This window comes from Heterodontus francisci, chromosome 31 (genome assembly GCF_036365525.1).
Source record: "Heterodontus francisci isolate sHetFra1 chromosome 31, sHetFra1.hap1, whole genome shotgun sequence".
NCBI lineage: Eukaryota > Metazoa > Chordata > Chondrichthyes > Heterodontiformes > Heterodontidae > Heterodontus > Heterodontus francisci.
The window spans coordinates 56,027,139-56,051,195 of record NC_090401.1 but is presented as its reverse complement, the minus strand read 5'-3'; the positions used below and the strand labels follow the sequence as shown (position 1 = coordinate 56,051,195).

At 42.6% G+C, this 24,057-nt stretch overlaps 1 protein-coding gene across 1 annotated transcript in view; it reads right to left on the bottom strand.

Moving 5' to 3' along the window:
• Positions 1–24,057, bottom strand: part of LOC137347294 (parkin coregulated gene protein homolog) — a 273,893-nt gene that overhangs the window by 181,662 nt on the left and 68,174 nt on the right. Inside the window, exon 2 of the mRNA XM_068011681.1 lies at positions 18,379–18,513. Coding sequence (XP_067867782.1) covers positions 18,379–18,513 — 135 coding nt within the window. The remainder of the gene's footprint in view (positions 1–18,378; positions 18,514–24,057) is intronic.

The following is a 24,057-nucleotide window of genomic DNA, read 5'->3' as shown; positions in this document are numbered from 1 at the left end:
TCATTGTAACGTTCCTCTCCGTCATTCGCTGGATTCCTCAATGGTGTCATCAGCCATGTCTTCAGCAGATAACTCCTGTCACCAAGTATCCATCCTGGCAGTTGTTCAGGAGGGCTGAATAACACCTGGGAGTTCCGCAGAATGAAAGCATCATGACTGCTTCCACGATAACAAGCACACACCTGCAAGATTCCCTTACGATGGTCACAGACGAGCTGAACATTCATTGAGTGGAACCCCTTGTGATTAATGAAGGCCCCTGACTGTCCTGCAGGTGCTCTAATGGCCACATGAATACAGTCTATTACACCCTGGACCATTGGGAACCCAGCAATGGTGCTGAAGCCTCTGGCTCTCTCGGCCTGACTGGCAGTGTCCGTCTTGAAGTTGATAAAATGGTTGACACACCTGAAAATGGCATCAGCCATAACCTTTATGCAGTGATGCACTGATGCTTGGGAGACTCCGCACATGTCTGCCGATGAAGCCTGGAACGAGCCTGATGCATGGAAATGCAGCACTATTGTTACCTTCAGTGTGATAGGCATTGGATGGCCACCCACGCAGTTTGAAGCAACCTCCACTGCCAGCATCTCACGCAGAGATGTGACAGTCTCTGTCATTCTGACAGTTGCAGGAAGCTCAAATGCGGGCAGTAGACCCTGCCTGCTGGGTAAGCTCGTCTCCTGAAAGGTGGTTGCACCCGGGCCACTCTGCCACCTTCTCCCTCTCCCCTATTATGAAGCTGCACCGGGCTTGCAGGTTGCTGGTTCCCTTGGCCAGTTGCTCTCCTGTCCCTCCTTGGGACGTAGTCCTCCTCATTAGATGAGCCACCTCCAGAGTGCACAATTCCCATTCCACAGATACAATTACTTCAGGTATTACCAGCCTGTTGTAAGGAAAGGCACACACAAGCCTCTCCCTTTCACCCAAGAAATCAATACTGCTGGAGCCTGATCAGAAGTGAGTAACACTCACATGAATCCTGCTGAACAAGCTGAAACGACCACAAACTGTAAAGTCACACAAATAAATAACGACGAATAAAGAACTAACAAAACAGTACCTCCAACTCCCTCACAGATACAATGCCTGCCACTCTTGTAAACCTGCCGGGTTCCCGACATTCCCCTTGACTCGTTTTACGGCCGTAAAATCTGACAGCCAATGTAAAATTGCTGTAAATTGGTGTATTAACGAGCTAAATTACTCTTTAATTGATTGAAAGTGGACGGCGAGCAGCGCCTCGATCTCCCCCGCCGTCCGACCTGCGTAAAATGGCGTTTGTGCGTCATGACGTCGGGGACCTGACCTGATGTCATCGACTGCCATTTTACGTCTCGGACGCCTCGGTAGAGTCCCGTATTACAGGTAGAATTCCAGCCACAGTCATTTAAAATTTATTTTAAAACATTACATAAATGTTTCTAGCCCTTCTCCCATCCCCTGCCAATAACCATACAATTCATTCCTTGCTCTCTCCCCTCACAAAATACTTAGGTTGTGTAGCTGACCATCCCCCCCTTCACCCCCCCGCCAAAGTTCATAAACTTTTAACTTCACCCCTTCCCACCATCCCCTACACCAATCAGTTTAGTTTGACCCTGCTGCCCCCTCTTGGAGATCCAAAGGTGCGGGGGTTGTTACCACTGGCACAATATCGGAGTGGGACAGATGGAGGGTGTGGGTAAGTGATTAATTCATTTATTACCATTTTTTAAAGATAAATGTAATTTCTGCTCCTGTCGCCGAGGGGCGGGTGGGGGTTGGGGTGGGTGCCGCAACAAGGCTTCGCCACTGCCGGCAATATTGGGCCGGGCCTTCCTGGTGTCAAGGCCCATAGTGGGCCTCTCCCAGAGGCTATTTCCAGCCCCTCTCCGCCATGACCCCCAACATTGTGGGGGCTGTAAGATCCAGCCCATGGTTTTATGAAAGGGAAATAATGTTTGACAATATTTATTCGAGTTCTTTGAGGATGCAGTTAACAAGTTGGATAAAGGGGAACCAGTCGATGTAGTAATTTAGATTTCCAAAAGGCATGCGGTAAGGTGCCACATAAAAGGTTACTACACAAGATAAGAGCTCATGGTGTAGGGGTTAACACATTAGCATGGATAGTGGATTGGCTAATTTTCAGGTAACAGAGACTGGGGATAAATGGGGCATTTTCAGGTTGGCAAACTGTAACTAGTGGAGTGCCACAAGGATCAGTGCAGGGCTTCAACTTCAACTTTATGATCTATATTGATGAGTTGGATGACGGGACCAAATATATTGTAGCCAAATTTGCTGACAGTACAAAGATAGGTAGAAAGCAAGTTGTGAGGAAGCCACAAAGTCTGCAAAGGGTTATATATAGATTAAGTGAGTGGGCAAAAATTTGGCAGATGGAATATAATGTGGGAAAATGTGAGGTTGCCCACTTTGGCTGGAAAAGAATATTATTTAAATGCAGACAGACTGCAGAATGCTGCAGTACAGAGGGATTTGGATGTCCTTGTACACGATTCACAAAAAGTTAGCATGCAGGTACAGCAAGTAATTAGGAAGGCCATTATTGCAAGAGGGATGGTGTATAAAAGTAGGGAAGTGTTGATACAACAGTACCGGGCATTGGTGAGACTGCACCTAGCGTACTGCAGACAGTTTTGGTCTCCTTACTTAAGGAGGGATATACTTGCATTGGAAGCAGTTCAGAGAAGGTTCAGTAGACTGATTTTTAAAAATTCATTCATGGGATGTGGGCATCGCTGGCCAGGCCGGCATTTATTACCCATTCCTAATTGTCCTTGAGAAGGTGGTGGTGAGCTGCCTTCTTGAATCGCTGCAGTCCATGTGGGGTAGGTACACCTACAGTGCTGTTAGGAAGGAAGTTCCAGGATTTTGACCCAGCGACAGTGAAGGAATGGCGATATAGTTCCAAGTCAGGATGGTGTGTGACTTGGAGGGGAACTTGCACGTGGTGGTGTTCCCATGCATCTGCTGCCACTGTCCTAGTTGGTAGAGGTCACGGGTTTGTAAGGTGCTGTCTAAGGAGCCTTGGTGCATCGCTGCAGTGCATCTTGTAGATTGTATACACTGCTGCCACTGTGCGTCGGTGGTGGAGGGAGTGAATGTTTGTGGATGGGGTACCAATCAAGCGGGCTGCTTTGTCCTGGATGGTGACGAGCTTCTTGAGTGTTGTTGGAGCTGCACCCATCCAGGCAAGTGGAGAGTATTCCATCACACTCTTGACTTGTGCCTTGTAGATGGTGGACAGGCTTTGGGGAGTCAGAGGTGAGTTACTCGCCGCAGGATTCCTAGTCTCTGACCTGCTCTTGTGGACACCATATTTATATGGCTACTCCAGTTTCTGGTCAATGGTAGCCCCTAGGATGTTGATAGTGGGGGATTCAGCGATGGTAATGCCATTGAGTGTCAAGGTGAGATGGTTAGATTCTCTCTTGTTGGAGATGGTCATTGCCTGGCCCTTGTATGGTGCGAATGCTACTTGCCACTTATCAGCCCAAGCCTGGATATTGTCCAGGTCTTGCTGCATATCTGCATGAACTGCTTCAGTATCTGAGGAGTTGTAAATGGTGCGGAACGTTATGCAATCATCAGCGAACATCCCCACTTCTGACCTTATAATTGAAGGAAGGTCATTGATGAAGCAGCTGAAGATGGTTGGGCCTAGGGCACTGCCCTGAGGAACTCCTGCAGTGATGTCCTGGAGCTCAGATGATTGACCTCCAACAACCACAACCATCTTCCTTTGCGCTAGGTATGACTCCAACCAGCAGAGGGTTTTCCCCCTGATTCCCAATGACTCCAGTTTTGCTAGGGCTACTTGATGCCATACTCCGTCAAATGCTGCCTTGATGTCAAGGGCAGTCACTCTCACCTCACCTCTTGAGTTCAGCTCTTTTGTCCATGTTTGAACCAAGGCTGTAATGAGGTCAGGAGCTGAGTGGTCCTGGCAGAACCCAAACTGAGCGTCACTGAGCAGGTTATTGCTAAGCAAGTGCCCCTTGATGGCACTGTTGATGACACCTTCCATCAATTTACTGATGATTGAGAGTAGGCTGATGGGGCAGTAATTGGCCGGGTTGGACTTGTCCTGCTTTTTGTGTACAGGACATACCTGGGCAATTTTCCATATTGCCGGATAGATGCCAGTGTTGTAGTTGTACCGCAACAGCTTGGCTAGGGGTGCAGCAAGTTCTGCAGCACAGGTCTTCAGTACTATTGCCTGAATATTGTCAGGGCCCATAGCTTTTGCAGTATTCAGTGCCTTCAGTCGTTTCTTGATATCACGTGAAGTGAATCGAATTGGCTGAAGTCTGGCCTCTGTGATACTGGGGACTTCAGCAGGAGGCCGAGATGGATCATCAACTCGGCACTTCTGGCTTAAGATTGTTGCAAATGCTTCAGCCATATCTTTTGCACTGATGTGCTGGGTTCCCCCATCATTCCTGGGATGAAGGGGTGTCTTATGAGGAAAGGTTGAGCAGGTTGGGCCAATACTCATCGGAGATTAGAAGAATGAGAGGTGATCTTATTGAAACATATAAGATTCTGAGGGGGGCTTCACATGGTAGATGCTGAGAGGATGTTTCCCCTCATGGGGGAAATGGGGGAATCTAGAACTTGGGGACACAGTTTAAAAATAAGGGGTCTCCCATTTAAGACTGAGATGCGGAGGAATTCCTTCTCTCAGAGGGACGTTAATCTTTGGAATTCTCTACCTCAGAGAGCAGTGGAGGCTGGGTCATTGAAGATATTCAAGGCTGATTTAGACAGATTTTTGATCAACAAGGGAGTCAAGGGTTATGGGGGACAGGCAGGAAAGTGGAGTTAAGGCCACAGTCAGATCAGCCATGATCTTACTGAATGGTGGAGCAGACTCAAGGGGCCAAATTGGCTACTCCTGCTCCTGTTTCTTATGATCTCGTGCCATGAAATACAGATGAGAGAAAATAAATGATGTGGGGAATTTATCAAATACAGACACTTGCACACATTCAAGTTTTCTGTTGTACTAAAATAAGCTTTTCTTTCGTCTACTCCTTGGCAACAAATTAAGGACTTTTATATTGTAGGGAGAAAGTTATTGGAGCCAAGTTCATGAGTGTGTTTCTGAATTTTTTGTGTATTTGTTATGGGATTCAAAATAGTTGAGCCACCAAAAATTGATTTGCTCGAAGTAGGACCAGAAATAACCTTAAAGTAATGGTTCAGGGATCTAATTGGTTATAGGGAGCAAGGTTTCTCAGACTAAATTGGTCATGTGATATTTGAAGGCATGCTTCCTCTAGTTCTGTGATATGATTGGTCAAAGAAATTCTACAGCATCGTAGGCACAAAAAGTTTTAATAATAGCAACATTTTCCTGTGAAAAGTATAATGTGATTTTGTTGAAATAATCATAAATAACAAACTTTAAAGATCTTCACAAAGATTTAGCTAACTAAAAATAGTGTTCAAATATTCTGGATATGAAAAATAGAGGCACAACATATTTTGTTTATCTAAATTTAAGTTATGACGACAGAAAATTTTAGATTCACCAGAATGATTCCAGGGATGAAGAACTTCAGTTATGAAGATAGATTGGAGAAGTTAGGCCTGTTTCCCTTGGAGAAAAGAAGGTTGAGAGGAAATTTGATCAAGGTATTCAAAATCATGAGGGGTCTGGACAGAGTAGATAGGGAGAAACTGTACCCACTCATGAAAGCATCAAGGACAAGAGGGCACAGATTTAAAGTAATTGGTAAAAGAAGCAAAAGTGACATGAGGAAAAAGCTTCACGCAGTGAGTAGTTAAGGTCTGGAATGCACTGCCTGAGAGTGTGGTGGAGGCAGGTCCAATTGAAGCATTCAAAAGGGAATTAGACAGTTATATGAAAAGAAGGAATGTGCAGGGTTACAGGGAGAAGGCAGGGGAGTGGCACTAAATGAATTGCTCATTCGGAGAGCCGGTGCAGATATGATGGGCCGAATGGCCTTCTTCTGCGCTGTAACAATTCTGTGATTCTGAGAAAGTGCAAAACAGAACTTAAGATTGCGCAGGAGCACAACTGTGGTGAAACAAAGAGACAAAGGTACATTCATTCAAGTACAGGGTCAGGGAGCTGAGCATTGCTGCTGAACAATTTCGCTCTAAACTATATCAAAATATACTTCAGAAGATCACAAAACAAGATCAGTGTTTCAGTCTCCAGCCACTGCCTCCCAGATCTTTTAAGTTGTAAAGTTATGCGACACCTTCAATTTTCATTCAGTTCTTTAGGGTCAGTTCAAGATGTATCATGGTCAACATATCACCAGCATTAAAATGTAGATGAGCATTTTTGGGGATCAGAAAATTAATTGCGATATTATGGCTAGATGTTGCTTTGATGAATGTTCACCATTCTTTAGTTCTGCAAATGTTATGCTGCACATTACATTCAATTTTCAGCTTGAAGTACCAAAGCACATTTTTAAACATTTATTTCGTGTCAGTTAAATAAATTAACCTGAATTACATTTATTTTTTCTTCTTACTTTTCATCTGAAACGTCCAACTCCACCCCTCTCACCCCTCCCCCACCCTCACTTTCCACTGGTGATGTAGTCAGCAGAGGCCTATGCGCTGCAAAGTATTACATAAAATTTCACAGAAACAGGCCATTCAGCCCATTCATGGCGGTGTTCTTGCTCCATGCGAACTGCCTTCCAACTTACTTCACCTCACCCTAGCAACATATCCTTTTCCCCCTCATGTACTTATCCAGCTTCCCTTTAAATGTATCCATGCTATTCACCTCAATCACTCCACTTGATAATGAGTTCCACATTCTCACCACTCTCTGAGTAAAGTCGTTTGTCTTGAATTCCTTAATGAATTTATTTGCGTCAACCTAATTTTATGGCTTCTAGTTTTGGACTCTTCCATAATTGGAAGCATCTTCTCTACATCCACCCTTATCAAACACCTTCATAATTTTAAAGATCTCTATTAGGTCATTTTCAGCCTTCTCCTTTCTGAGAGAAAAGAGCCCCAGCCTGTTCAATCTTTCCTGATAGTTCTGCCCTCTCAGTTCTGATAAATCTTCTTTACTCTTTTTTTCAGCGCTTCTGCCTCCTGTTTGCAATATGGAGACCAGGGCAGGATTTTTAGTTCCTAATGAGGATGGGAACAGAGGTGGGCAAGTGCTAAATATAGTAGTGCCAGCCGGTTTCCTGTTGCAATTCCTGCCGCCAGTGACTTTCCTCAGAACAGGGAAGGCAGGAGCTGACAACCTGCCCAATTTGGTGATGAGGCCAATTAATCTTGTTAACAAGCTCATTGTCAGCTCGTTGAATGTGCAGGGTTATGGGGAGAAGGTGGGGGAATGGAACTGAGTGAATTGCACCTTCCAGAGAGCCGGTACTGACAAGATGGGCCGAAGGGCCTCCTTCTGCACTGTAACAATTCTGTGATCCTATATTGTACTGAATGGGTGGGGGGAAGGGGTGAACTCTGTGTTATGTTGTGCTGCTGTCTGCAGGGCTGGCAGCCTTTAAAAAAGGCGCCAGCACCTGCTCCTTCAACAGGTGGCGCCGTGAACAGCATTGTCCTTGTTCCAGACTCACCCACCAGAGGAAATAATTTCTGTCTGTCTCCCCTATCAAATCCTTTAATTGTCTTAAAACACGTCATGATATACTCCATTCCTTCTCCAATTATTCTCTGGCCAGATTACATTCCGATCTACAAATAATGCAGGACCTAATATTTACTCAAAGCTGGAAAGAGACTGAGGGGGGATGATCTTACGACAGGAAACCTGGAAGTCATGGCTTTCCAGCATGCCTTGCTGAATTTAATGGCAGCTTGTCTGTAAATTTTTTTCAATGAGCATCCCACCTCACCACAGGCCAGATCCCCAAAGGCTGGCTGTATACCAGGCCGGAAAACAACCAGGGATCAAGGGAGGGGAAATTGGACATCACGGGGGAATTCGGATATCACAAGAAGGTAAGCTAGTTGGCTCTAGGGTAAAACCGCCTGTTCCTCCTAGCCCACAAGCAGTGTAATAAAGGCATTTACCTCAGTGAACTTTCTCGCCTCCTTTTCCCATTTTTAAAAACATTAAAAATGAAAATTGAGTAAAAATGGAGGCACTTAGCCTCCTTAAAAAATTTTAGTGTCTGACCCACCCTCTGAGAGCAGGTTTGCCGCCTGCCCTCCTACCTGCCTCTGTTAAAATGAAAAGTGAGTGGATTGGAGGTGAATTGGGGTCTGGTTTGAGAATTTAACATTTTTTTTACCATACCACCTGCCTCCAACACACCCATCCTTAGGGATTAAAATATTACCACCCTACCACCCACCACTGCCACCCACCTGCCCCTACCACCTGCAATATTTTGGAAGTAAACTCAAACTTTTATTCCTGAAATTAATTAAGTAGTAATTTTTAACATCTTTTCACTTGAAGAGAAATGTTTCTCTATGTTTATCACAAACTATTCCACTAGGCAGCTTCCCTTTCAGGATCAATATAAGGTCAACACCAACTTATGAAATCCACTCTTACTTTAAAAAAATATGAAAAATGTATTCTTAGAATGTGGCGACATTGTCAAGGCTGTTATTTATTACCCTATCTCTAGTTGCCCTGATTTAACTCAAGAGGGCAGTTAATCAATCATGCTGGTGTGAGACTGGAATCACATATAAGCCAGACCAGGTAAGAACAGAAGATTTCCTTCCCTAAAGAATGCTAGTGAACCAGTTGGGTTTTTACGACAATCCGACAGCTTTACGGTCACTTTTAGTGAGACCAGTTTTTTATTTCCAGATTTTTTTCTAAGTAAACTGAAATTCAAACTGGCGTGTTGGAATTTGAACTGATAATTCTCTGGATTATTATTCTAGGCTTCTGGATTGCTAGTCCAGTAACATTATGACTGTGCTACCATTTTGTTTTCAAATATAAATACACCAACTTGAAATGTTCTCCGAGGGACAGTTTCTTCCTCCTGTGCATCAGTGTTGCGGTATTGCACCCATCACATTCCTCAGGGGTTTCAGTGGGAGATCAGTTGCTCCAGGTCTCTTGCCATTTCCTGGGGTTCTCTGGTTCCCTTGTAAAGCATGGAATATCTAGCGACCATGGATGGTGACTCCCGAAATCTGGAGGTAGCGCTCCTTCAATTCATCTGGGACGTAGTGTTTCTTTAGTTGCAGGTAGTCCATGTGAGTGGAGGCATACCAGCCTATGCTAGGACATATGTGGACACCCTCCCACCTACTAGTGGCTTCCAGGGCAGGCAAGAAGCTTAGAACTCTGGAGAATTTTGGCAGGATTGGAGGAAGGGACCTGGGCAACACACCCCAGAGGTGGATGGACAATGAAGTTTCTGTCGGCATGGGTTGGATAGATGCTAGAGACATGCCCAACGTTGTCTTGTACTTGCCTGAATCACGTAAATGAGATGCCCTCCAGGTGAACCTGCAATTGTGGACACCACCAGGATCGTGATGCAAGGAATTTTGGGGCCAGTATTGGAAAAACTAAGAGAGTTAGAGAGACAAATCGAAACAGCAATAAAAGGGACACAGTTTTGCTTATGGTAGAAAGGAAGTCAAATAATGGGTGGGTAAATTGGGCAAAACTATGACAGATGAACAGGGATATGGCAATTTTTGAATAAATTCTTCACATCATTTTTCACAAAATACACAGATTTCATTCGTTGTAAATGGGGCCATAGAAGTTAGTGAAGAATGCATTATTCAGAAACTGGAAGAACTAAATAATCACAAAGCTCCAAGGTCAAGTGAGAATTAAAGGAAGGAATTTAAGATGTTTTCTTTGGTATATATTTTACAGAACTCCTTAAATACTAGAGAAGTACAGAGGACTAAAGGACAGTAAACGTAGTTCACACAATTCAGAAAAGGTAATAAAGCATGACCCTGGTAATTAAAGGCCATTTATCCAAACACTTAAGCTGCAAGGTGACCAGGGTTCGGAAATGAACATCCAGGGGTATTCAGTATTTAGGAAGGACAGAAAAAAAGCAAAAGGTGGTGGAGTTGCATTGCTGATTAAAAAGGAAATTAACGCAATAGTGCGGAAAGATATTAGCTCTGGCAATGTGGAATCTGTATGGGTGGAGCTGAGAAACACAAAGGGGCAAAAAACATTAGTGGGTGTTGTATATAGACCCCAAACTGTAGTGGTGATGTTTGGAATGGCATTAAACAGGAAATTAGAGCCGCATGCGATAAAGGAACATCTGTAATTATGGGTGACTTTAATCTGCATATGGATTGGGCAAATCAAATTAGTCACAATACCGTAGAGGAGTATTTCTTGGAGTGTATACGGGATGGTTTTCTGGACCAATACGTTGAGGAACCAAGTAGAGAACAGGCCATCCTAGACTGGGTATTGTGTAATAAGAGAGGAATAATTGACAATCTCGTGGTGCGTGACCCCATGGGGATGAGCAACCATAATACGATAGAATTCTTCATCAAGATGGAGAGTGACGTAGTTGATTCTGAGACTCGGGTCCTGAATCTTAGTAAAGGAAACTACGAAGGTATGAGGCACGAGTTGGCTATGATGGATTGGGAAAAGTTACTTAAAGGGATGACGGTGGATAGGCAATGACAAACATTTAAGAACGCGTGGATGAACTGCAACAATTGTTTATCCTGTCAGGCGCAAAAGTAAAATGGGAAAGGTAGTCAAACCATAGCTTACAAGGGAAATTAGAGATAGTATTAGATCCAAGGAAAAGGCATATAAATTTGCCAGAAAAAAACAACAGACTTGAGGATTGAGAGCAGTTTAGAATTCAGCAAAGGAGGACCAAGAGATTGATTAAGAAGGGGAAAATAGAGTACGAGAGCAAGCTTGCAGGGAACATAAAAACTGACTGTAATAATTTCTATAGGTATGTGAAGAGAAAAAGATTGGTGAAGACAAATGTAGGTCCCTTACAGTCAGAAACAGGAGAATTTATTATGAGGAACAAAGAAATGGCTGATCAACCAAATGCATACTTTGGTTCTGTCTTCACAAAGGAGGACACAAATATCATACCAGAAATATTGGGGAACACAGGGCTTAGTGACAGAGAGGAACTGAAGGAAATCAGTATTAGTAGAGAAATGGTGTTGGGGAAATTGATGGGATTGAAGGCCGATAAATCCCCAGGGCCTGATGGTATGCATCCCAGCGTACTTAAGGAAGTAGCCCTAGAAATAGTGGATGCATTGGTGGTCATCTTCCAAGATTCTATAGACTCTGGAACAGTTCCTACAGATTGGAGGGTAGCTAACGTAACCCCACTATTTAAAAAGGGAGGTAGAGAGAAAACAGGGAATTATAGACCAGTCAGCCTGACGTCAGTAGTGAGGAAAATTCTAGAGTCCATTATCAAAGATTTTATAGCAGAGCACTTAGAGAACAGTGGTAGAATCAGGCAGAGTCAGCATGGATTTACGAAAGGGAAATCATGCTTGCCAAATCTATCAGAATTCTTCGAGGATGTAACTAGTAGAGTTGATGTGGGGGAGCCAGTGGATGTGGTTTATTTGGACTTTCAGAAGGCTTTCAATAAAGTCCCACATTAGAGGTTAGCATGTAACATTAAAGCGCAAGGGATTGGGGGTAGTGTACTGCGATGGATAGAAAACTGGTTGGCAGACAGGAAACAAAGAGTAGGAATAAATGGGTCTTTTTCCGAATGGCAGGCAGTGACTAGTGAGGTACCGTAGGGATCGTTGCTAAGACCCCATTTATTCACAATATATATTCATGATTTAGATGAGGGAACCAAGCGTAATATTTCCAAATTTGCAAATGACAGAAATCTGGGTGGGAGGGTGAGTTGTGAGGAGGATGCAGAGAGGCTTCAGGGTGATTTGGACAAGTTGAGTGAGTGGGCTAATGCATGGCAGATGCAGTATAATGTGGATAAATGTGAGGTTATCCACTTTGTTGGCAAAAACAGGAAGGCAGACTATTATCTGAACGGCTATTAAATGACAGAGGGGAATATGCAACGAGACCTGGGTATTCTCGTACACCAGTCGCTGAAGATAAGCATGCAGGTGCAACAGGCGGTAAAAAAGGCAAATGGTATGTTGGCCTTCATAGCGAGAGGATTTTGAGTACAGGAGCAGGGATGTCTTGCTGCAATTATACAGGGCCTTGGTGAGACCACACCTGGAATATTGTATACAGTTTTGGTCTCCTTATCTGAGGAAGGATGTTCTTGCTATAGAGGGAGTGCAGCGAAGGTTTACCAGACTGATTCCTGGGATGGCGGGTCTGATGTATGAGGAGAGATTGGGTTGGTTGGGCTTATATTCGCTGGAGTTCAGAAGAGTGAGGGGGATCTCATAGAAACCTATAAAATTCTAACAGGACTTGACAGGGTAGATGCAGGAAGGATGTTCCCGATGGTGGGGGAGTCCAGAACCAGGGGTCATAGTCTAAGGATACAGGGTAAACCTTTCAGGACTGAGATGAGGAGAAATTTCTTTACCCAGAGAGTGGTGAGCCTGTGGAATTCGTTACCACTGAAAGCAGTTGAGGCCAAAACATTGTATGTTTTCAAGAAGGAGTTAGATATAGCTCTTGGGTCTAAAGGGATCAAAGGGTATGGGGCGAAAGCGGGAACAGGTTACTGAGTTGGATGATCAGCCATGATCATAATGAATGGTGCAGCAGGTTCGAAGGGCCGAATGGTCTACTTTGCTCCTATTTTCTATGTTTCTATGTTAATGTAAAACTTCTTAAAGGCATGCTACTGGATGCTATAAATGAACATTAAAAGAATACAGGTCTCGATAGGCCCTGGCAGTAGGTTTTACAAGCAGGTCATGTGGTAGAAACCTACTGGAATTCTTTGAAAGTATAACAAGATAAAGGATGAGTGTCATTCAGTCGTTGTCCTACATGGAAAATAGTCTACTTAGAAAAAGAATAACCAGTAAATTTCCACATGGATCTGCTTTAGAGTGACTGTGATTTACGATTGTAAGCCATGTGCAACAAGGTAATTTAAGGAAGAAACAAGTGATACTTTGCTAGATATTGTTCAGAACTCCATAAAAACTATTGTACCAAAGAAGTAGAGGCTGGTGACTATAGTTCAAACATTCAAGTGGCTTAGTAGTTTTGAGATTATTTAACTCGTCCCGTTTGCAATTATAATATTAAATTTACTGATGATACAAAACTCTGTGGCCAGGCAATGAGTAGAAAGAAAACTGGCCATCTTCTGAGACACATGGACCAATTATAAAGCTAGGCCAAAATATGGCAAATACAATTTAAAGCGAGCAAAGGCAAGGTAACGCATATAGATTAGAAACAGGGCGCCCCTTGCCGAGGCTGAGAAAGATTTGGTTTTGAGACAGATCACTGATCATCATTCAAAAATATCTGGTCATGCACACACGCACGTATAGATACCAGCTCTGCAATTTCCTGGGAAAGGCAAGGAAAGCAATCTTGGAAATTCCTCTCTGCCCTTGAAAGTGATCAAGCAAGTTTGTGGAAACAACAGTAATTGCAAGACATTTCCTCCATTATAACCTAATCTCCAAATGTAGTTACATTGGGCATCAGGCTACTTTCTAAATACTTAGAGCACTTTTTATTCATTTGTGGGATGTGGGCGTCGCTGGCAAAGCCAGCATTTATTGCCCATCCCCAATTGCTCTTGAACTGAGTGGCTTGCTAGGCCATTTCAGAGGGCATTTTTTTTAAGAGTCAACCACATTGCTGTGGGTCTGGAGCCACACGTCGGTCAGACCAGATAAGGATGGCAGATTTCCTTCCCTAAAGGACATTAGTGAACCAGATGGGTTTTTACAAAAATCCACAATGGTTTCATGGTCACCATTACACTAGCTTTTAATTCCAGAATTATTAATTGAACTAAAATCTCACCATCTACCGTGGTGGGTTTCAAACCCGTGTCCCCAGAACATGAGCTGGGCACTGGATTACTAATCTAGTGATATTACCACTGTGCCAATGCCTCCCCTATACTGCAAATTGCATATACTGGCAACTTGTTCCATAGGTCACTCTGCAAGAACAAATTGCTCCCAATATCCAACCTAGTTCCTATGCTTATGTAACTTAGGCATGTCTTCTTGTGCTCCTTAACATATGTAACTTAAATGGTTTATCCACATGGATCAAAAGCAATCCTTTCATTATTTTGAAGATTGCAAACAAGCATCCTCAAAGTCAATGATTTTCTAGAGCATAAAGCCTCAGCTCTCTAAAATCTTTTTTTTTACTGAGAATAGTATACCCTGTTTTGTACAAGCTTCTGTCTGCACTGTAATTTCTTAATGGATTATGGAAAATAAGAATAATTGTGATATTCTTAAATCAGCTATTGATTAAGCATTATGGTATTGGAATGCAGAATGAATATCTGAGACATTGGCCAGGATTTTGCCAGCCCATTGGAGACTGGCTGGGAGACGGGAGGGGCGGGAAAATGGCAGCGAAAGTCATCGGAATGGAAGCTCAATTTTTGCGCCGCCTGGGGATATACCCAGAGATGGCCGGGGTGACAGGAGGAGGCCTCGCTTGAAGGCGACGGGAAGGTAATTAAGGTTTTTGCATTTTGCGAGTGGCAAATGAGAGCATCAGAATTTCAGAGCCTCGCCAGCTAACAGGAAGCTCAGTGGAAAGTCCACCTTGACTGCAGTCGGCAGCTATTGTAAGAGGTAGTGTGGCTGGATCTGGAGGGTGATCCTGAGTAGTCAGTCTTGGCTGAAACCATTTAGAGGTAAGGCAAACTTGGATACCACAGCAGAGATGTTCTGGTTGAGTGTCCTATCAGACTTGGCACTCGTTAATTAGGCCAGAAAATACCAGGGGTTAATTTGAGCTTTAATAGCTTCCATAACCTTAGTACTTGCCATATGGTCAAATGGCTGGTGGTTAGCATGGCCTAGAATTTCTGCAAAGTGAGTTACACCACTGTTGACCCTTTTCAAAAAAATATTTGCACCAGCCAGTGGCCTATTGGTGGAGATACACTTGTGTTTCCTGGGCCTGCTCATTTATGTTCCCAACAGTGTAGACATTGGTGTAAAACAGGTGTACACAGCTAAACTACCTCAGAAACATCTGTGCAACCTTTTTAAGGTTTAATCAGGCTGACTTCCAGGCAGGGGACCTGCCAAATTAAACCTAGGCATGCTGTGGATTCAAAACTCTATAGCATGAGTTTCCCGACAGAAACTCCATGGTCCCTGCCACCTACACAGTCCATCCCTGTCAAGATTCTTCGATTAGTCTCAGTGCAACCTCCGTCCAGGTAGCATGTGTTACATTTCTGGTGGCTCGATGGCACCCAGGCCCAGGGGTTTTTCCTCAAGGACGGCATGAAGGTCTGAATGAATAAATTTCTGCATTCTCCTCCCCTGGCTTGGATCCATTCCCTGAAGCTCTCTGAGCATAGCTGGTGCTTGAACAGTCATAATTCCACATATATACAGATGTTTCCTAGGTAGTTTAGCTCGGGTAGATATGATATGCATAATGAGAGAGGAAGTGCTTGTAGGTCTGACATCCCTTTAAGTGGATAAATCGCCAGGACCGGATTGATTGCATCCCAGGTTGTTAAAGGAAGCCAGGGAGGAAATAGTGAATACGCTGAGGATCATCTTCAAATCCTCACTAGATACAGGCGAAGTACCAGATGATTGGAGGTCTGAGAATGTTGTACCATTGTTTCAAAAGGGTGCAAGGGATAAGCCAGGTAATTATAGACCAGTCAGTCTGACCTCAGTGGTGGGTAAATTGTTAAAATCTATTCTGAGGGAAAGGATAAACTGTCACTTAGAAAGGCACGGATTAATCAGGGATAGTCAGCATGGATTTGTTAGGGCGATTTATCCACTTTCAGGGATGTCAGACCCTCAAGCACTTCCTCTCTCATTATGTTTATCATATCTACCCAAGCTAAACTACTTAAGAAACATCAGTGCAACCTTTTTAAAAGACAGTTTAACTGGGGACAAAAGGTAAAGACAGGAATAGTGCTTGGATTTTTATTTCACTCTATAATAACTTTACTGCTTGCTTTAGCAATGTTATCATGCTTTACTAATTTAATTGAGTTTTTTTGAGGAAGTAACAAGGAGGATTGATGAGGGTAGTATAGTGGATGTGGTCTCAATAGATTTTAGTAAGGCATTTGACAAGGTCCCGCATGGCAGACTGGTCAGTAAAATGAAAGCCCATGGGATACAGGGGAATGTGACAGGTTGGATCCAGAATTGGCTCAGGGACAGGAAACAAAGGGTAGTATTCGACGGATGTTTTTGCGAATGGAAAGTGGTTTCCAGTGGCGTTCCACAGGGCTCAGTGCTGGGGGCCTTGCTATTTGTGGTATATATTAATGATTTGGACTTAAATGTGGGAGGCATGACTGGGAAATTTGCTGATGACACAAAAATTGGCCTTGTAGTTAATAGTGAAGAGGATAGTCGTAGACTCCGGAATGATATCAATGGTTTGGTTGAGTGGGCGGAAAAGTGGCAAATGGAATTCAATCCAGAGAAGTGTGAGGTATTGCATTTGGGGAGGGCAAATAAAGTGAGAGAATACAGAATAAATGGGAGGATATTGAAAGGGGTAGAAGAAGTGAGAGACCTTGGAGTGCATGTCCACAGGTCCCTGAAGGTGGGAGGACAGGTAGATAGAGTGGTGAAGAAGGCATATCGATTGCTTTCCTTTATTGGCTGAGGTATAGAGTTCAAAAGCAGGGATGTAATGCTGGAACTGTATAAAATGCTGGTTCGGCCACAGCTGGAGCATTGCGTACAGTTCTGGTCACCACATTACAGAAAGGACATAATTGCTGTGGAGAGAGTACAGAGGAGATTTACAAGAATGTTGCCAGGGCTTGAAGGTTGCAGCTATGAGGAAAGATTGTATAGGCTAGGGTTGTTTTCCCTGGAACTGCAGAGGCTAAGGGGTGACTTGATAGAGGTGTTAGGGGGGACATGAGGGGAAACTTTTTCACCCAGAGGGTGGTGGGTGTCTGGAATTCGCTGCCAGGAATGGTGGTGGAGGCAGAGACCCTCAACTCTTTTAAAAGGTACCTGGACATGTACCTGAAGTGCTGTAACCTGCACGGCTATGGACCAGGCGCTGGAAGGTGGGATTAGTTTGGGCGGCTAGTTTGTTCAGTCGGCGTGGACACGATGGGCTGAATGGCTTCCTTCTGTGCTGTACGTTTTCTATGGTTCTATGGTTATATGTCACCTTATGTGGCTTAGCGTTAAATCCTGCTTTACAATGTTCCTGTAAACTGCCTTGGGGCTTTTTAGTATGTTAAAGATGCTATATAAATAGAAGTTTTCATTATTATTATTACTTGTATTATTCAACTGTATATTTTGAATGAAATATTTTTGAACAAATTATAAATATTGATATCCTGAAATACAATTATTCAAATTTGAATTTATTATCTTCATCTATTTTATGAAAAATTTGATCAAGCCAGCTATCATTTATTATTGCTTCTAAAAAAATACACTGTCCACTTTAAGATTTATTGCTTTGTTACTTTCTGATCATTCCGAGACATGGAAACAGCCTGTTTCCCTAAAAGCTTTCTCAGTAATGAAATCTCTAATTTCCTAACCAGTTTAAAAATGCTCCAACATAGTCCCTTGTCATGACACTTAGATATAAATTGTTGAGAGAAAATAAACTGAATCGGATTAATAAAAGGGATTTCTGTACACCATTTTTTGTAAAAGCTGAATAACAGCATTAGAGACTAGAACTAATCGATTCATTTCTAAACCAATTAACCTTTCACGAGGGAAAATGGAGGAGATGCAATGATTTCAAGCTAGAGGTCAGTCAGTGACAGGAACGTGTCTGACACTGATTACATTAGCAATCCTGCATAGGAAGTAAAGAGTTGTAATATTGGTCCGAGCTTAATTTACATTCCACGCTTGATTACAGACGGTACACAATTATGACCCAGCTATTTAGCTAATTAAAGGTTGCATTCAAAGATATGGCCTGCAATACAGGATGAAGTTACGACAATGAACTAAGTCTGAGGCAGATCAGTTATCAATGATAGACTGGTTAGAAAAGCTGAGTCTTGCAAATCCTCATAAAAATGGAAATAGATGGCTGGGTAAAAATGCTTTTCAAAAAGCACTTCTGGCCTTGTCATCTCACGAAGCACATAATTTAATCATTAGAATGGGACAAAGCTGCCTCATGGGTGTGTTTACAGTGCCATTTGCTAAAATGCTCAATCAAAATAATTGATGAGCTAAATTTGTTCCTGTCAGGTGATGCTCCTTGAATGTTGTATAAGTTAAAATCACACAAACCTTCCAGGCTATTCGATTTCCTTTTGTGTCATGTTCCATGGCAACAGGAAAGTCACCCCTTTCATAAAACTTTCGAAATGCTGTTGGTTTTATATGTCTCTCTTTAAATGCGCCAGCCACTTGAGGTCCTACAACCTGTTGAAGGAACAAGAGCAAAAGTAACTTTCTTGATGATCCTAAAGAGAAAGAAAGACTTGCATTTATATAGCACCTTTCATGACCTCAGGATGATATGAAATGCTTCACGGCCAAAAAGGTTTTTTTTTAAAGTGTAATCACTGTTGTAATGTAGAAAACTTCCAAAGAAAAAGGTTAGGTATTTTTACACAAACAGCTTCAATACGGTCTAACCTGCTTTTAAAGTGGCCTTAGATAGATGCCATTTCTCAACACATGGATATCACACTCTCAGTGGCAGCTGCAAGTTTGATTAATAATTCTACAGTGCTGTAACTAGAGTTTCATCAAAAAATGTTCAGATATCGTCTACTTGGACTTTGAAAAACACCCCATACAATGCGTAATTTTGCCCTTCCAAACTTAAAATGTGCCTGGGAAGAGCATTTTGAGCAAGATGAGATAATGATGTTAATAGAGATGATATATTCAGTGTATTACACAAGCAGTATATCACACAAAATTAAATTGTGTTTGCTTAAGCACGCTTTTCCCTACAGAATATTGGTATCCATAGTTTCAAGCCTGTGTATGGCAGTGAGGCCTGGACAACGTATGTCAGCCAAGAGTGACGTCTCAACTCATTCCATCTTCGCTGCCTCCGGAGAATCCTTGGCATCAGGTGACAGGACCGTATCTCCAACGCAGAAGTCCTCGAGGCGGCCAACATCCCCAGCATATACACCCTACTGAGCCAGTGGCGCTTGAGATGGCTTGGCCATGTGACCCGCATGGAAGATGGCAGGATCCCCAAGGACACATTGTACAGAGAGCTCGCCACTGGTATCAGACCCACCGGCCGTCCATGTCTCCGCTTTAAAGACCTCTGCAAACGCGACATGAAGTCCTGTGACATTGATCACAAGTCGTGGGAGTCAGTTGCCAGTGATCGCCAGAGCTGGTGGACAGCCATAAAGGCGGGGCTAAAGTGTGGCGATTCGAAGAGACCTAGCAGTTGGCAGGAAACAAGACAGAAGTGCAAGGAGAGAGCCAACTGTGTAACAGCCCCGACAACCAATTTTATCTGCAGCATCTGTGGAAGAGTCTGTCACTCTAGAATTGGCCTTTATAGCCACTCCAGGTACTGCTTCACAAACCACTGACCACCTCTAGGCGCTTACCCATTGTCTCTCGAGACAAGGAGGCCAAAGAAGATCCTAACTACACCTGGAGATGACAGTATAAATTTGTTATAAAAAAAATGGTCAGTATACATGATAAATAGCTAATTGGTTAACCCTTAAAGTTAAAATCATAGAACAATACAGCATAGAAAGTGGCCATTTGGCCCATCATGCCTATGGGGGCTTTTTGAAAGAGCTCTCCAATTAGTCTCATTCCCAGTCAAGTCACTCCATCAACTGGCCAATAATTATATCAACTGTGTAACATTAGTGGAACTCTTACAGAGGGGTTTATACTACTGTAATCAGCATTGGTTGGGGGAGACGTTACACAGATAATATTCCATCTTACATCATGTAAAATTCTTTCGTGCTATTCTCCAATCTAGGTAAAGAATAATTTAAGAGCTTTCTTCCAGTCTACCCACCTCTTGCGAACCAGAAACGAAATGGTGGCTAAACATCAGTCTCCAGAATCCTATCTCAGCTCATCAGGTGCAATTGCATTGCACCGAAACCTGCACCACCTGTCCTGCACCCCATGATGATGGTTGCACTGATTCCATTTGAGAACTTGCTGATGGTTTTATTGGATTGCAGATGGAGTAACTGTCACAGTAAGCGTGGCATCGCTGAATTGCACAATACGCTTGAGACTTACTTCCAAAAGGTTTTAGTGCTTGAGAGCCTATTTATAAAGGAATTCGCTTTTAAAGAGCCCTATAATTTATACAAAGTCTCGAGCTTGGTCACCCTTGCTAAAATATTAAAGCAGGGCCCAAACTATCGGAATTTCTTTTCTGGAAGTAATGAATGGACCATATGACCATTTGAAAAATTGTGCCAATATTAATGCATTATCAGCAATGCACTGTAATTTCCACAAAAGTGATGCACCACGATATTGTCAAACCACATTTCCAAAGCAAAGATAAAGAGTTTTTAAAAAATAAAAATTAAGACATGCTGCTGCCTCCAGTTATATAGATTGGACAGAAGATTAAGGGTAGGCTGTTGGCTCGTGCCGTGGAAGCCGATTTGCTGAATTTCTTGAAGTGAGAGCTGGACCTGTTTCTGGCTGGGGTGGAGATCACCTCTTACAAAAGTTAGGTACTGTAATGACTTATCAGGGCTAGAGTGATCTCGGAATGGGAGGGGGGGGTGGTGTGATAGGGGGTGTCGGACAGGAATGTCCCAGATTTTTTTCCTCCCAAATTGGCCTGACTTTTTATTCTGGTTTTCCTTCTCCCCTAGGAGATCACATTGGGTGGGATGCAGAGTGTTATATACGACATTACCATATAAATTAGGTGCAGAAGTAGGCCATTCAGCCTGTCGAGCCTGCTCCGCATATGTTGTGATATCTTGTATGAGACAGGCTGGATGAACCAGAGGGTCTTTTCCTGTCCGCTATTGTTTATATGTTTGTGGTGCTTGATCATAAAAAAAGTGATCCAAATATATTCTTAAACCTCAGGGGAAGGATAATAAAGCCCGGAATTTTCAAGTGGGAGTTTGAGCTGACAGTTTCCTAATTCAATCCATGTTCTTGCTTGGTTTGCATGTTTGCTTCTTTTTGCCATATTTTACAATGATTGTGCTCAGCTGTCCCTCAAATGTTTATATTTTTATATTTTAATTCAAATGCATTGTCACCTTTAAAACAAAAAATCACTTTTTGTGAAATATTCACTTGGGAAGAGATTGTGCCTGCATTTTAGTTCTCCCATTTTGAGCAGTGAAAAAGGACAGTGCACACACAAGGGAAGATGTAATGTTATTTTCAACCTTCAGATTCCTAAAAAAGGTTATCCAGCTCAAAGACTAAACCCATATTGGACCAGATTGGCAAGAATCACAATGCCACTAAGGGAAATGAACTGCGCAAGTCTGAGTTTGTCCGCACTAGCCTTTTTTACAACAGTTCACCAATTCAATTCACTTGTAGATTGGTGCAGCCTGAGAATCATTATTCATTTTCTTAATTAAAATAGGCCATCACTCAGTCACCCATTCTCATTTCTTTTTCTATGCAGCTAGTCTAGTGGAACAAGTAGCTTTTCTCAATTCCTATAAATTCACACATTCAACAGTATATTAAGATGAGATATCAAGTGACGAAATAAAATAGGATGGGAAACCTGACTAGTATCTTAATATTTAACTCTAGGTATAAACTCTGCTGGCTATTTCTTTAAAACTGATGGTGCAAAAATCAGCTTGGGTTCCCACTACTGATTGCAGACCAGGGTTTTGCTGGATGTTTTTTGAGGACATTCTTGACTATGATGTCCTTGCAGTCTGCACTTACATATGGAGATTGGGCATTGGAACATAGGAACCGGAGGAGGACATTCAGCCCCTCGAGCCTGTTCCACCATTCAAGGAGATCGTGGTTGATCTGCACCCTCATACCATATACCTTCCTTTGCTCCATATCTCTTATTACCTTTGACTAATAAAATCTAACAATCTCACTATTAAAATTAACAATTGATTGAACATCAATTGCTGTTTGCGGAAGAGTTCCAAACTTCTACCAGCCTTTGTGTGTAAAAGTGCTTCCTAATCTCACTCCTGAAAGATCTGGCTCGAATATTAAGACTATGCCCCCCAGCCCCAGACTCCGCAACTCACTAGGCAAGGTAGTGGAGTGCTGACACTACCCATGGAACCTTACCTCAGCAGCAAGGAGAGAAGATAATCAGAAGAAAAAATATTTAAAAAACACTAGTACTTGCATTCACAACACACTAATGGAAGCACCTTTTTGTCATTTCTGCGTACCTGAATAGGAATAATACAAAAATCTGCATTACTAATGTACTAATGGTTAAGGCCATAATCTTCTTCCCATATAAATAACTGATATTTTGGACCAATCAGCTGCATTGCATTATTAGTTGGAATAATAGAACAGGCACAGCAATTAAACAAAATATAATTTAAAATATTAGCTTGCCATCATTTAAAATTGGTTAGATCATAGTATTTTTAAAACATTGAGAAAGTGACTATACAGCACATGAATTAGAAACATTTATGGATTCCCTTTCTAAATGACAGAAAAATGAACATACAAATATATAAAGGTCAGCCTTTCAAGGGATAGAAAAAAATCTATACTGCCAGTGCATTCTCTCATTTCCCAACGTGAGCAGTTCTTGTTTCCCTGCAGGCTGTTGACAGCACATGAGGCTTGGAGCCAAAATCGCCTTAGTTTCTGCATCATGGCAAATTAATGCTCTTTCATACGTCCTTAATCAGCTGCAAGCAAGGTCTATGAATTCTCACCGTTATGGACAAATCATGCAAAAATACAACGTTATATTTGTTGTATGAAGATTCTTGTTCTATAACCCCAAGGAAAACTGTGATAAAATTGCATTGCTTTAGATTGCAGAAATGCAAATGAAATTTTATGTTCTCAACTGAAAGAGGTTAAGGCTAAAGCTGCATTTTATTTACAATTATGTAAAGCAATCTTCTCTCAGACATACAAATTGATTGCAAAAATTAGGTACAAAAAAACTGACATAACTCAACGTTCTGCTTCAGCTTTGCTGAACGATTGAAAACTTGATCATACTTAATACTTCTTTAATGGCTCAGGCTGAAATCCACTAACTCAGCAGGAGTAACAGCACAGGAGATCTGCTTACATATCAATAATATGTTAAAAATATTCCTGTGTATTTTTTGTTACACATTTGTGTCAATTTGTTCCCATCATAAATTCCTACACTTGCATTTATAATGGTAACTGGCTATGTAAACGAGTCACACTGTACTTGCAACCTCTTTCCGGTGGTGGCACTGTAAGCCATTAATTCTACATTTCCTATCTAAACAACCTGTCTTGCTTCAACCAGTTCTACCTTTCTGCTTCTCATTTTGCAAAGCATTATTATATACAAATAAGAATGGAATGTATGGCTTTAAAATGGAGACTGAATTACATCGACATGCCTTGGAATAAATATCTCCACCTTTAACCCAGCTTTATTTTAAGACATGGCTTTAACACTCTGGTCTGAACTTTATGGGACCCCAGAGATGGGCTAGGAGGTGAGGGAGCCCATAGAATTGTGACAGGAGGCAGGGGCGGAGAGCCCATCACCTTCCCTTCACACCGCACGGCCTTCCTGCCCAGATGCCAATTGAGGCCTTTAACAGGCCTATTAACAGTCACTTAAGGGCCTCTTCCCCCATGAATCTAGGGGCCGAGGGTGGTCGGCGGTGGGGGGGAGGGGGGCTCCACCATGTGGGAGGTTGCCCAGTAAAACGAGGCAACCTCCCTGTGGGTTTGGGGGGCCTTCCTCTGTGGGCAACCTGTGGTCCATGGAGGGCCCCCATCAGGAAACAACCCACCACCTGG